This window comes from Ascaphus truei, chromosome 3, assembly GCF_040206685.1.
Source record: "Ascaphus truei isolate aAscTru1 chromosome 3, aAscTru1.hap1, whole genome shotgun sequence".
Classification (NCBI taxonomy): Eukaryota; Metazoa; Chordata; class Amphibia; order Anura; family Ascaphidae; genus Ascaphus; species Ascaphus truei.
In genome coordinates this window covers 200,455,444-200,469,969 of record NC_134485.1, presented here as the reverse complement: position 1 = coordinate 200,469,969, position 14,526 = coordinate 200,455,444, and the positions used below count along the sequence as shown (strand labels likewise).

The following is a 14,526-nucleotide window of genomic DNA, read 5'->3' as shown; positions in this document are numbered from 1 at the left end:
TACAACTCCTCCGCTTAGGCACTCCCTTCCCGTATTTCCGCTCATGCCCCCTCCTCTAAAATGGGCCCCTTAGGCCTAGTGCCACGACTCTCCCTCTCATTCCTCTGGAATACTTCTGCTGGCCTTCTACCCGCTCTTACTTGTAGACGGCGATTGCCACTCCTAGTGCCTCCTTTTTTAACCGGCTCCCTCCTGCTAAAGCTCCCTTTGCGCCTCTCTTCCTCATCCAACCTTCAGGCGCACTGCCCCCCTCTATCTGCAACATCCTCCTTGGGGCCCAACTACCCCTGCATCCTGTGTCCCTCTGCCACTTTTATTACTCCTTTCTAGCCACTCTATTCCCGCTCCCTCTTTATCCCTTTCTTCCTATTTCCCTTAGCCTTTGAACTCCCCCTTCTTCCTCTCTCCACTGTCCTTCACTCCTTCCCCTGCCTCTTTTCTTTCTTGTCGCTATCGTCCGACTTTTTGTCCGCTCTCATGTGTCCCTGTCTTCTGTTGTCCCCTTGCTTCCATCGCCTTCCGCTGACGTCGACTGGATCCGTGCTCCTGCCCCCTCCAATATGGCCGCCTGGCTACTTCCGGTGACGTTTTTCCGGTCGCTGCCATTTTCCTGCTTACTTCTTCCTCCTCCATCTCTCGATATGGCGTCCGTGTCTTCCATCAGCGCCATCTTACCGGGTTTGCGTTCACCGCTATTTTTAGGAGTCTTCTCTCCGTTTTTGGATTAACGGACCAGGTAAGGTTGCAGTTTCCTAATTTTTTCAGATTTTACCCGGTAATGTGGCCACCTCTCCCGCTACAGAGCCGACTCGTTTTCCTCCGGGGCCTGTCTTTGCTTTCAATTTCAGGAGCATTTACAACACTAGGAGGTCACACAATTGGGAGAACGTATCAACTTTAATGAAAACTTGTCCGCAACTTCGGAAACTTAGTGTAACTTTTAAACAGACTTCAGATATAGCAGTCCTGCTCTCGTGCATTAGTCTTCCTCTGCCTCCATTGCCTCCCGGTTTCCTTTGGGTCTGCCAGATTTCTGCCACTCTGCCTCCGGCGACTGTTCCCTGTGTGGGCCAGCCACTGGACCCTCCTTGACTCCCAATTTGTGGAGAAAATCTTCCCCTTCCTCAATCTCCCTGATAGAGATGGCCCTCTCATTTTTGATGACCAGTAGACTAAACGGGAAGGTCCATCTGTACTGAATCGCCCTCTCCCGAAGGAGCTTCGTTATTGGTTGCAACTTTCTCCTTCTGGCCAGTGTAAATGGGGATAGAGCTTGAAAAATCTGAAGGGTGGCTACTTCGAATCGGCAGGACCCCTCTGACTTAGTTTTCTGGAACACCGGATCCCGGGATCGGAAATAATGGAGTCTGGCTATCACGTCCCGCGGCTGTTCTGTGGCTAATGGCCTGCTCCTGAGGGCTCGATGGCAGCAGTCCATCTGGAGTTCCGCCTCGGGTAAATCGGGGAGCAAAGTTGTCAACCAGCGGGAGACGAACCCTTCTACATCGGTAACCACTTCAGGGACGCCGCATATCCTGATATTATTGCGGCGATCCCTGTTTTCCGCATCCTCTTGCCGGTCTGCTATTTCTGATATTTCAGCTTGAAGGTGTGTGGTGCGCTTGTCGATTTTCCTTAATGATTTAGATGCGGCCGCCATCTTTTCTTCAAGTGCTCCTGTTCTTTCCCCCATGCTCTGCACCTGTTTGCGAAGTTCTTGGATTTCAGTATTAAGGAGGGTTTTTAGATCTCGATAGAGCCTATCGAAGTCACAACGGCGGACCGGTAGTTGTTCGGGTCCCTCTGTCAGGTCCTTGTCTCGGTCGAAGATAGAGCCAGCAGTTTAATTCGGCGCCATTTCAGCTCCGGCGCTCCGCGAGTCAGACCTGCTCAGATACTTCCTTAAATCTCCCGCTGTCTTTTTTTTCATGCTTTGCGGCGCCATCCTGGTAAGTTCACCGTTTGGGTTTAGGGGAATCTGAGGTAAAAATTTGGCTTTTATGTGGATATTTTACTGCTTTTAGCTCGGCAGGGGACGGAGCTCAAGGTTTATGCATCCATCCTCCACACCGTCGCGCATGCGCCTCTGTTTGGGGCTTTAAGGGGGCAGTAGATGCCAGCAATAAGACCGGGCTTAGAAAAGGGGAGGCAGATTTTGCCAACTAGGATTTCAAAAGAGGATGGGCTTGGGGGGCAATTTAGGTGCATAAATCGTAAGGTGTATGCAATATAAAATAACACCCCTCCCCCTCTCTTTGACCTGTCTTTCCTTGAAATGGAGTATCCCTGAATGGCGATAGTTGCATCAAGTGTTTTTAGAGTTAGCCCTGTTTCTGTGATAATAATGACTTTGGGTTTATGCGTAAGGCATCATGCCCTTAGTTCATCCAGTTTGGGCAGCAGGCTCCGGATATTTATATGGGCGACAGATAGACCTTTTTGGAATTTGAAGGGGGTATTCTCAGAGGTATGGGACAGAGTTGAAAAGGGAGGGCCCGGGTTACGTTCAACATCACCTGCTTAAGAGACTAACAGTATAAATAGAAATTTGAGTAGTTTGCAAGTTGTAAATTTGTGATATTTGCCAGTGGGATGAGTAGTGATTGGAGTACTGTTTTTCCAGTGTTCTCCACCAACATTCAGTAGATAGTGCAAGGCTTTTGAGTAATCCAGGATGTCTGGTGATACTGGGCGTGGGCCAGGAGGGAGGAGTTTTTATTGGATATATAGAGTAACATTTCCATGAGTTGTAAAACATACTGGACACCTAACAAGCTCCTGGTAATGTACAGGTTAATAAAAGCTTCAGTCAGACTCAGAACTTTGCAACTAATATTGACAGATTTACTATAAATCATTCTTCCTGTTATTACACAGGTTATTAAGAATTTATATTAGCGTTAGGGACCCCTGATATGTGGTCTGCCTTGGCGTTGGCTCAGGGGCTTACAACAATTTTGGCCAAAAATGTAAAACTAAAAGACCATTTTACTTATTAGATATTTATACATATATATTTAGGCACTGTACCGTGTATGAGTCTCACTGGATGTGCTAAAAACTGAGCTTTGTCTGTGTTTTATGTTCTGTCTCTGGTTTTAAAACATTTCCATGAGGCCACAAGAAAGAAAAGTGTTGAGATAACAAGCAGGTTCATTATGACAGAGGTAGGTAATGTTGCATGAAGCTGTGAGCCAAGTGAGTTTCCTTCCTTACTTCAAATATTGGCAATCAGATTACTCTCTGGATCAACACCCTTCCCATGTTAGCTTATTTGGTATATCCCTGTATTACGTTACGTTCTATAAAGATATCCAACTTTTTTTTTTAAGATATCTATTGTATCTGCCATCACAGTCTCCATGGGAAATGAATTCTACATTTTAACTGTCCATACTGTAAATAATCATTTCCTTTGTTGCTTGTGAAATCTCATTTTCTCCAACTTTAATGTATGACCCCTTGTTGTTTGTGCTGCCCTTGGGATGAATAGTTCTTTTGAAAGTTCCTTGTATTGTCCCTGAATATATTTGTATATAGTTATCATATCCCCTCTTAGATGCCTCTTTTCCAATGTAAAAAAAAGTCTAAATTAGATAGCATCTCTTCATACAGTAAGTCAAATTTTCTATCCCCTTTATTTATTTGGTTGCTCTTCTCTTTACTTACTAATTCCATAATGTCTTTTTTATGAAGTGGTGTCAAACACTATACTCCATGGTCAAGGTGTGGTTTTACTAATGCTTTTTAGAGGGGCAAAATGATGCTTACTTCTCTTCCATCCATTCCTTGTTTAATGCAAGATATGATCGTATTTTCCCTTGCAGCTACTGCAATGCATTCAGCACTATTGCTAAGCCTGCTGTATACAAACACTCCTAAATCTTTCTCCATCAAGGATTGACCTACTTTTGCCCAATTACATTTGTAAATCGCCTGTTTATTCATGTTTCCCAAATGTATAACATTTCATCTATCTGTATTAAATCTCCTCTGCCATTTACCTGCCCAAGTTTCCAGTCTATCAAGTCCTTCTGGAGAGAAATTACATCCTGCTCTGTTTTTACTACCTTACATCAGCCAAGATGAAAAATGTGCTCCTATGCCATCATCAAGATCATGAATAAACAAGTTAGAAAAACAGGTGTCCAAATACCGATCCTTGAGTACTTGGACACAACTTTAGCCCAACCTGAAAAGGTTTCATTTATGACCATTCTGTCCTTCAACCAGTTTTCAATCCAGGTGCAAATATTTTTACAGAGTCCAATTTTCTTTATTTTGTACACTAACCTCTTGAGTGGCAGCGTATCAAAGGCCTTTGCAAAATCTAAGTACAGTCGCACTGTTCATTGCTGTTCTATAGGCTTTACATTTAAACATGAATTAGAACAGTCTTTCTTTCAGTACCATATTTCATATGACAAGTATACAGAACAAAATGTCAAATGTCTTCCAAATATAATAGAAAGCAAATGAAAGTCTTGTGCAAATTGAAAGAATATTTTTTTGTTCTTTATTTTACCAGGCAGCTCTGGTCACCAGAACATTTCAAAGCTTTAGAAAAAGATTTTCCAAACCTTAACTCATCACAGATTTAACAATTTAAAATTTCTTAGGCAGCAGATATTCTTGTAAAAGCTGCATGCATTTGTTACTGTGGAGAATTGATTATCAGTAGTGGTATTTCAACAAGATATTGTATCTATGTATATTAGCAGTCGTATGTCAACAAAATATGGTAAACATGTCGTGCCATTTTCCCAATGTGGTTCATCTCACCATGAATTTTGGATAACATCAACAAGAGCATTATTCATTGTTACTTACCATCCATATCAAGGCGCTGCATGATGATAGCCAACTCAACCTCACTGGGCATATAACCCAACGATCGCATGGCCATACCCAGCTCTTGTTTAGAGATGAAGCCATTACCATCTCGATCCAACACTCGAAATGCTTCACGGATTTCTGTTACAAAAGAAATTGCAATAATTTAACTTAATCAAAGAGAATTTAGAAACCCATTTGCATAAACTTATTTTCTGAACATCCACTAGGATTGTCAACCTAAAGTTGTTAATTTTTACCGAATTGGCCAGTTTACATAGTATTGTTCTTTTTCTCAATAAAACAAAAGGGCTGCAAATCCCAAAATACATTGTGAAAGTAAAAGTTAAAAAAAGTTATTAAAAAAAAAGTTATTTAAAAAGGAAACTTAATAAAGCTATCCTTCAACATTGCCCACTGAACAACTGCTAGGCATACAATTATACCTATGCATGTAGTGTGGTGAGAGAAGCCAAATGTTTTTTCTGACAATGTCGAAATATACTAACCACATACTTATGTGGATACTTATGTGGATTAGATATATCGATGACATCCTACTGCTATGGGATAGAGGATCCTCTCTCCTCAATGAATTTGTTGTTACACTCAACAATAATTACCTTAATTTGAGATTAACTATGGAGGTTAACCCACATTGTATGAAGTTTTTAGATCTCTAGATTCAGATAGATGAAGAGGGTAACATCGCTACTACTAAACACAGGAAAGAAACGGTGACTAACAGCCTCAATCTGGCAACTAGATCATTTGTCCCATCCAGGGAGTACCCATTTGACAGCTCCTTTCGATTAAGTGGAACTGTTCCACAGACAAGCTCTTTGAAGTGGAGGCCAATAAGATGATCAACAGGTTTAAAGCATGATATAGCAGAGGGCTCATAAAAAAGCTAAAGCAATCAAACAGGAGTTTTATTTTGTGACAAAGAACACAAGGAAAATATGAAAGCTGTGGTACGTTTCATCAGAAGAAACAATTTCCAGTGTTATCGATTTAGAAATAGACCCCTTCAGGCATTGGCCAATACTGCAGGAGGATAGTGATTTACTTCCTTGTATGAGCAGTCGCTTGACTATGACCAGCAGAAGGTCTGAAAATCTGCGGGACACACTGGTGCATAGTCAATACTCGGCAGTAGCAGTCCTTATTCTCTGGTGTGTGAATGGCTCATTAAAATGGGCCACTGTAAGGCCTGCCAATATATTCAGAGGGTAAGACATTTATTGGGCATGACCCAGGACATGTGTACACCATTAAACATAATATCAATTGCAGGACAACATAAATAATATATTTTCTCACCTGCAGTTGTGGCAATAAGTATGTTGGGAAGACGGGGAGAGAACTATGGGTCAAGGGACACCTGAGAGACACCCGCAAAAATAATGATACCCCTGTTTCAAGACATATCTGTAGGTTTCATGCTGAACGTCTATGTGGTGTTTCCTCATGTTAGCCTGGGGTAAGACATGGGAATATAAACAATGCCCTCCTGAAATTGGAGGCTAAATATGAATTTAAAGATTAGACACACAAGTACCCAGTGGACTGAATGAAGGCTGTGCATTCTTATAAGTAAATGTGTTGTTTTGACTTTCAATGTGTGTATCTCTTTAAATTGTATTTCTGGGTAATACATCCTGGTATGCTGCTCCTGGCCTATAAAGAGTACATCCAGTTCACTAGACATTCACCCCAGAGGAAGCATGCTGGTGTGAAACGCATGTTGCTGCATTGGGTGCTACTGACTTCATGAAAAAGCAAGTTTGTTTTCTTTCTGCTCTGATTCTTCATGAAGACTTTATGTCACATTTTTATAGACGTGAGATGGGCAGCTGGCATTCAAGAACAGCTCTTTACTTGTAATGCAGTTTTTTCCAGGACCATGTCGATCCTTAAGATGGTGATATTTTATCGTTTTATTACTCTTTCAGGCCTTGATTATACCAAGAGCTGCAGGGCGGCAGCGCTATCCTGTGACGTTACCCTGCGCTGCCACTGAGCGGCATCTTGATTATACCGGGGAGACATCGCCTGCCAATAACAAATTCCTCTGTCTCCTTACCAGTCATCCACCCTGCAGCTCCAGGCAGCGCGCATGCCACTACAGGTATGTTTACTTTAATTTAATGTATTTTAGTTTCGAGTCACGCGGCTTCGTGCCATGCGACGCCACCAGCGGTTTTTGGTATAATCACGGCCTAATGATTCTCCTCCCATAGCTTGAGTATTCATCCCAGATCTATGATTATATGATGAGAATAAGTGCTTATATTTGGCCTTATCATGGGCTTTTATTGGTAGACAGATTGTATCCAATTATTTAGACATTACACTTGGATAATTTACTGTCTCTGCTATATATGCATGAAGGAAACATTGTTCCTTTTTGGGTTTGCAAACCTATATGTATTAATGTGATTTTGATGCTGTCCCTACTCGCACTTTCATGCTCCCTAAAACTGATCACCCGTACATGCTTTCAGATAATTAGGAGGTATATCATTAGATGGGGAGACAACTAACACAGTACCAATGATTTTGTTGTGTGTATTTAAACCTGGGCTGACTTTTGCCAATATGATACATATTGATACATTGAATAATAATAAAAGATAATTCATGAGTGCATTGGTAATGCGGTTTAATTTTTCCATGTTTATCTTTTTGTATATAACAATTTTCTCTGGGTTTTTATGGGTGGATATATGTGCTAGCTCTGATTTAGATTGATGTCTTGATCAGTAAACCTAAGCACTTCTAATCTTTATTAGTCAGTCCATCACACTAGAAAACATTGAGAGAGAGAGGGAGACCAGGGAATGGTTAATCGACCTTAGTGCAGTTATTTTTAATCTGTTTCGTGGATGCCCATGTTTCATGTGAGGTTACAAGAAGTTCCATTAAAAATGTCTGGTAAAGGCAAACATTAACGTCTCAGCGCTTTTTGACATTTGTTCATTCAATTTTAGACTAGACCTATTCTGAAATAAACCAATGAGAGAAAGGAAAAGGTTGGAGAAGGAAATCTGAACTGGTTTATGAATGCAACAGAGCAGGTGTGGAAGAGGGAGAAGGGTATTATTGGGACAGACCAATATATAGGCGCTAGCTCAGACAAGAGAAGCCTAGTAGTGTACTTACTAATGTCTTCAGAGGGAATTGTATTGTGTTGGATTTATTTATGCACATACTTTTCTTCTCCTTGACAGGAAAAACAGCAGAAAAGAGAAACAGTTTAAATATTTGATCTTATATTTGATTTTTTTTTTTATGTTCTAAGGATGGGCACCTGCAAGGCCCTTAAAATGTTGCTAAATTATCTCCTCCTTTTACCTCCTCCTTACAGCTGGGGGGCTCTGATTGTGTTCTCATCAACTTCATTTAATCCTACAAGTAGTCAGGGAGTCCCCAGAAACAAATATAACTCAGTTAATTCATCAAGGGGGAGTGCATGGGTTGACACCCAATTATCCATTGCAAAATGTATAAAGTTATCTTTTGGTTGAACTTTCTGCCAGTGTAGTCCATTATGCCCCACTAGCTTTATTCCCACTAATATGTCAGTACCCATGATATTGGCAGTTACCTTTTTCATTCAATTGTTCTCCCATATTTGTAACAGTAAAACTGTTCTTGGGAGGTTGTCAAAATGTGCATCTGAGTTCACACCCTTTACAAGGCAGGAAACTACACACTGGTGTCAGGTTTCTTACCTGAGCTGCATGAGGTGGATGTAATGAACTCCTGATTGAGAAGGATTTAAAAGGCAGGACGTAACTGCTTGTTAGATTCCCTGTTGGAGTCTCTGTTCAAGTTCTGGTTCCTGGTCTGCAGAAGAGGAAGGTCACAGAGGATTCCCTGTGACCCAGCTGGGATTCACACCTAGCATCAACAACAGGGATCCAGGCTTCTTGTTCACCAGAGGGATTTGCCTGGTTACAGGGGGGAACTCGAAGCCCCACACTACAGAGAAGCCTGCACAGGAATAGGGCAAGAGACTTCCTGGGAGCAGCATCTGGAGAAACCGGCAATGCTGGAGCATCATACAGTACTAAGATGACTTTCATATACATTGTTCCCTGATAGTAGCTTATGTATTTTGGACTGGGAACTGGGCTATACAGCCAGTCAGATAGTTATGGCTTGTACTGTTTATTTAGTCTCCAAAATGAAAGCTTTCTTTTTATGCTTTGTGTTTTACCTTAAAGGGACAGGGTGCCCAATGTTTTGTTAGTGTTTGTAGAGAAATAAACCACTCAATATTTTGGTTCACCATAAAATGCATGTGTGGACTCTTAACTGACCTCGCATATTGGCCGCTCCGTCATCTACCCACACACAGAAATATGTAATATTTTTTTTTAACTTTTTCTTTCATATTGAGGAAAACATGTCTGGGTCGTCACTTTTTGTACAATAGTTTAAAGAAACCCATCCCAGGATTACAGTCTTTGTCTACTTTAAAAAATATGACTTGTCTATACAAACTTTGTTTTGCCCCTCTAGGTATGCACCTAAATCATGATGCGTCAAAATCTGACTAGCTTCTTTGGGGCTTATCACTTTTCTTAAAAAACAAAAAAAAATCCCTAATTTAAAAGGTATATTTTCCAAAAATTATCTAAACAGTGAATAAGTCTGGATAACCACATACATGATTTAATCGCAAAGTGAAATAATATCACATTGTTTGTATACTAAAAAGATTGGCATGGTCACAATACAAAATATTCAAATGGGACCAAAACGAAAAAGGGAGTACATGGCTTTTAAGGATACGCTTCAAACAGAGCACTTAAATCACTGCTTAATTTATTTATTGCAAAAATTAAAAAAAACTCCCCTGACATTTGCGCTAATTTCTCGCTATGCACCATCCCAACTCTTGCGTTCTTCTCAAGAATGTCTTCTTTCTACCCCCTTTCTATCTAAAGCTCTCTCCCGCCTTAAACCTTTCTCACTTTCTGCCCTGTACCTCTGGAATGCTCTTCCTTTCAATACCCGACTAGCACCCTCTCTATCAACCTTTAAGACCCACCTTAAGACACATTTGCTTAAAGAAGCATATGAGTAGCACTGGATAATCCTGGACACATACTAGAATTCCCTCCTGCTGTCTCTATATGTTCCCCTACCAATTAGATTGTAAGCTCCTCGGAACAGGGACTCCTCTTCCTTAATGTTACTTTTATGTCTGAAGCACTTATTCCCATGATATGTAATTTATATTATTTGTTATTTATATGATATGTATTACTACTGTGAAGCGCTATGTACATTTATGGAGCTATATAAATAAAGACATACAATACAATACAATACAATAGCAGTGGCAACTACTTAAGCAATGAAAGCGGTACGGGGCATTTTAACTAACCAGTGCTACTCCATAAGACACCTTTCAGTATGGCTTAGTAAATATGGCTTCTTATAACTCATTCAAAAGAATGGGCTACACATTTTCCAGCATGGAAGGTTTCTTACGCAGTAAAACCTCATAGCGAATATGTCCCATTCATGTACACTACCGACACACTTTATTAAAGTGTGGCCGGTACCGCAAGCCGGGAGATTTCCCGGCTTGCTAGTGGCCGCCCCTCGGCGTGCCGCGCGTCATAGACGCGCGGTCACGCGTCTTCGGGAGCGTGCGCCCCCTGCACGCGCGTCCAGGGGCTCCCCGAGGGAGCCCTGGTGTCCCGCGATCGCGGGACAGCGGCAGGGGGTTCCGGGGGACCCGGCGGACCCGGCAGCGGTAGGGAGAGCGCCCCGATCGGAGGGCGCTCTTCCACTGCTTCGGCGCGCGCCCGTCACTCTCGGGCGCGCGCCAGGCTACTGCTGCGGCCAAGAACGGGCAAATGCTCGAATAAACTTGGCCGCAGCAGTAATAAGGTGCGTTATGCAGTAGCAATTCTTAGTTCACATACCTGCAGCACTGTATGTATCCATGGCCAGTGATAACTTGATGCGGATTTACTAGGCTACATTAAAATCAGGGCAAATAATGTGACGCTAAACAAAACCGGAACAGACATTATTTCCCCTGAGTTAATGGCTTATTCACCAAGATAATTGCAAGAAAAAAATAACAGCCACACTTCATCTCCTTGGCGTTGCCTTAACGTCACATTGTTTTCAGGATAATGCTACCTTGTCTTCAAATAACGCGATGTTGGGCATCAGCCCATTGGATTATTACAATCTTTTCATTCCAGGGGGTCACTGACCCTGAAGATCTTGGAGGAGTGCAAGATGGAGGGGCTAAGTGGTTTAATTTTATTAACCCTTTTGGTGCCAATAATACCTAGATTCTCCATGAGGATATAGGCAGGGTTGCCACCTTCTACTGAAGGCCAACCCGGAGATTTTTTTTTTAAAAAGGTAGCGCTTGCCTTGAGCGGCGTCTCCTGGCATCCTCCGGACATCTCCCCCTGCAACTCCAGTCAGTATGGCTGTGCGGCGTCAAATGGAGCCGAGTTGCCATGATAATGGGGCACTGCATGACGTCATGACGTCACTCTGCAAAAAAGAATATTGCTGTAGAACTAATGCCCGAATTGACTGGTGATAGTGATCACAGCTATAATCCACAATGGATAATATACATATATGTATATGCAGGGCTGCCTAAGAAAATAACTGATCGATGCAGATCAGAGAAACATGGATACAAACAAATAGCGTCACGCTGCATCAAGTTGCTATGACAACGGGATGCCTAATGGCGCCAAGGCGTCACGTGATGTCACATTGTCATGGTAACATGTCGCCGCAATGCCACATAGCATTTTGTTGTCATAGCAACAAGCATCATGTGATGCTGTTACGTCCCTTAGCGTTCCCATTGGCATTTGACGCTGCGCAGCCATATTGGCAGTAGTTGCATGGGAAGATGCCGGGATGCCACCGCCGCCACACAGAGGTTTACTAGGTAAACCCATAGCCTGGATATACATGGTCAACCTGTAGTCTTAATGGTGATTAATAGTCAGTGGAGTGTTTTGAGCAAGGTGTGTAAATACAGGTAAGTACAATGCTTAGGACTAAGGAAATATGCAGCTCAAACAAAGATTTTCCAAATCTATAACAACAATAACACAAAGAGCGCAAGTGACCAATAATATTAAGACAATATTAATCAATATAGGACAAGGATAATCAATATGAGATAAATAAAAACAAGATAACAGATATAAAATTAAAATAATGCTTAAAAAACTAAATTAACCCATTAGAAGCTGATACTCCATGAAAAGAAGAGACCTGCTGAGAGCAAACACACAATAAACAAGGGACTGACTCAATGAGGGGAGATCAAACAGATGATAATGTGATAGTTAATCACATGAATGAGCCCAGAGGGAAAGATACGGAGATGATATAGAGCTCCGGTAAAGTGTGGGTACATATACAGTGCTCAGTATAATCTCACCTATGTCCGCTTGTGAGTGAAGGTAGCAGGAGGTCCGTCGGCTGTGCATCCTAACGCAAGGAAGCCACAATTTTTATATTATTTATTCTTATTTCCCAAATGCATAACCTAACATGCATCTGTATTAAACCTCATCTGCCATTTACTTGTCCATTTGCATTCTATCCAAGTCCTTCTGGAGAGAAATTACATCCTGCTCTGATTCTCCTACATTACATAATTTAGTGTCATCAGCAAAGATGGAGACTTTGCTCTCTATGACAACCTCAAGGTCATTAATAAGTTAAAAAGCACAGGTCACCATACCGATCCCTGAGGTACTCCACTCACAATTTTAGCCCAATATGAAAAAGTTACATTTAGAACAACTCTCTGTTGTCTAGCCTTTGCAAAATCAACTGCATTACCCTGGTCTAAATTCCTACTTATCTTCTCAAACAAACTAATAAAGTTAGTTTGGCCCGACCTATCCTTCATAAATCCATGATGACTATTACTAATACAGTAATTTTATTTCCATTAGGTATTCCTGAATATTATCGCATAGTACATTATAAAAACTTCAAGTAGCTGGACCACTATTAATGTTAGGCTTACAGGTCTAATACACACTGGTTGTTATGTACAGTAGCTCCCTTTTTAAATATAGGCACCAAGTTTGCTTTACGCCAATCTTGTGGTACTGAGCCTGTGGAAATTGAGTCCTTGAATATAAACTGTAATGGTTTGGTTATTACTGAACTTAGCTCCTTAACAACACTTGGATGCATGCCATCCTGATGTGCAAATCCTGTGTAAAAGACAGACTGACTCTGGCCTTGTAGAATTGATATAAGTATGTTCCTGATGTGCAAATCCTGTGTAAAAGACAGACTGACTCTGGCCTTGTAGAATTGATATAAGTATGTTCCTAAAGGGCAAATCCTGTGTAAAAGACAGACTGACTCTGGCCTTGTAGAATTGATATAAGTTAGTATGTTTGAATTTAAAAAGTGTTTTTTTTTTTCCCTCAACTCTGTGCTGTTAATTGACCAACTGGAACAAGCTGATTTATTCGGGCGGGGGAGGGTCATGTGACTGTTTTATCTGTATAATACCAACACCTTTCCTGCATCTTTGCAGGAACTGCATTAGGCATTAGACAGTGAGGCATTTAAAGTGAGCTTTTTAAGTGATAAATACAGTTAGACTATAGTTTGACTAGAGGTGACTGGGGACCGGATCTACTGCAAACTCTTTTACTCAAGACAACAAACGGTAAACTATTCAGATCACACTATGATCCCAAGCTTGCTAACCTGCCTATTTCAACCCCCCACCCCTTTACAACTTATTTACTGCAGTTTCTCCCAAAACTGACTGTACAATACACTGAAACCCTGAACTGACTCTAGCATTGCAATACAGCTAAACATTTGACAAGGAACAGGCACACACCTGCTGTTTAGTCTGCTCACACTCACTCTGCTCACAACAGCTCCTTGCAGCACTGCCTACCTCTGGCATCATGAACCTGCTATGTATTTTAACTTTTTTCTTTCTCCTGGCCTCATGGAGATGTTACTCCCTCTACCCACTACAAACTCCTCCATCCTGGCCCACACCCAAATCACCATACACCCTGGACTACTCAGAAGCCTTGCACTATCTACTGAATGTTGGTGGAGAACTCTAAAAACCAGCACACCAACCACTGCTCACTCAAATGGCAAACACCACAAATTTACAACTTGCAAACAACTACCCAAACTTCTACTCATACTGTTACTCTCTTTAGCAGGTGATATTGAACCTAACCCAGGTCCTCCCATTTCAGCTCTGTCCCATGTCCCTGAGAATTCCACCTTTAAATTCCAAAAAGGGCTATCTGTCGCCCATATAAACATCCGGAGCCTGCTGCCCAAACTGGACGAACTAAGGGCATGGTGCCTTATGCATAAACCCAAAGCATCGTTCTTACAGAAACATGGCTATCCCCTAAAACCCCTGATGCAAATATTGCCATTCAGGGATACTCCATTTTTAGGAGAGATAGGTCAAAGAGAGGAGGAGGGGTGTTATTTTATATTGCAGACACATTACAATTTACACTGTTAAATTGCCCACCAAGCCCACCCTCTTTTGAAATTCTAGTTGGCAACATCTGCCTCCCCTTTTCTAAGCCCATCTTGCTTGCTGGCATCTAGCGCCCCCCTAAAGCCCCTCTACAATTCCTGACTGATATCACCCAATTTCTTGGC

General features: G+C 41.8%; 1 protein-coding gene across 1 annotated transcript in view; it reads right to left on the bottom strand.

The window, feature by feature from the left end:
• The window catches only part of CALN1 (calneuron 1), a 695,584-nt gene that overhangs the window by 484,638 nt on the left and 196,420 nt on the right, over nucleotides 1-14,526 (bottom strand). The window contains exon 3 of the mRNA XM_075589949.1: nucleotides 4,831-4,974. Coding sequence (XP_075446064.1) covers nucleotides 4,831-4,974 — 144 coding nt within the window. The remainder of the gene's footprint in view (nucleotides 1-4,830; nucleotides 4,975-14,526) is intronic.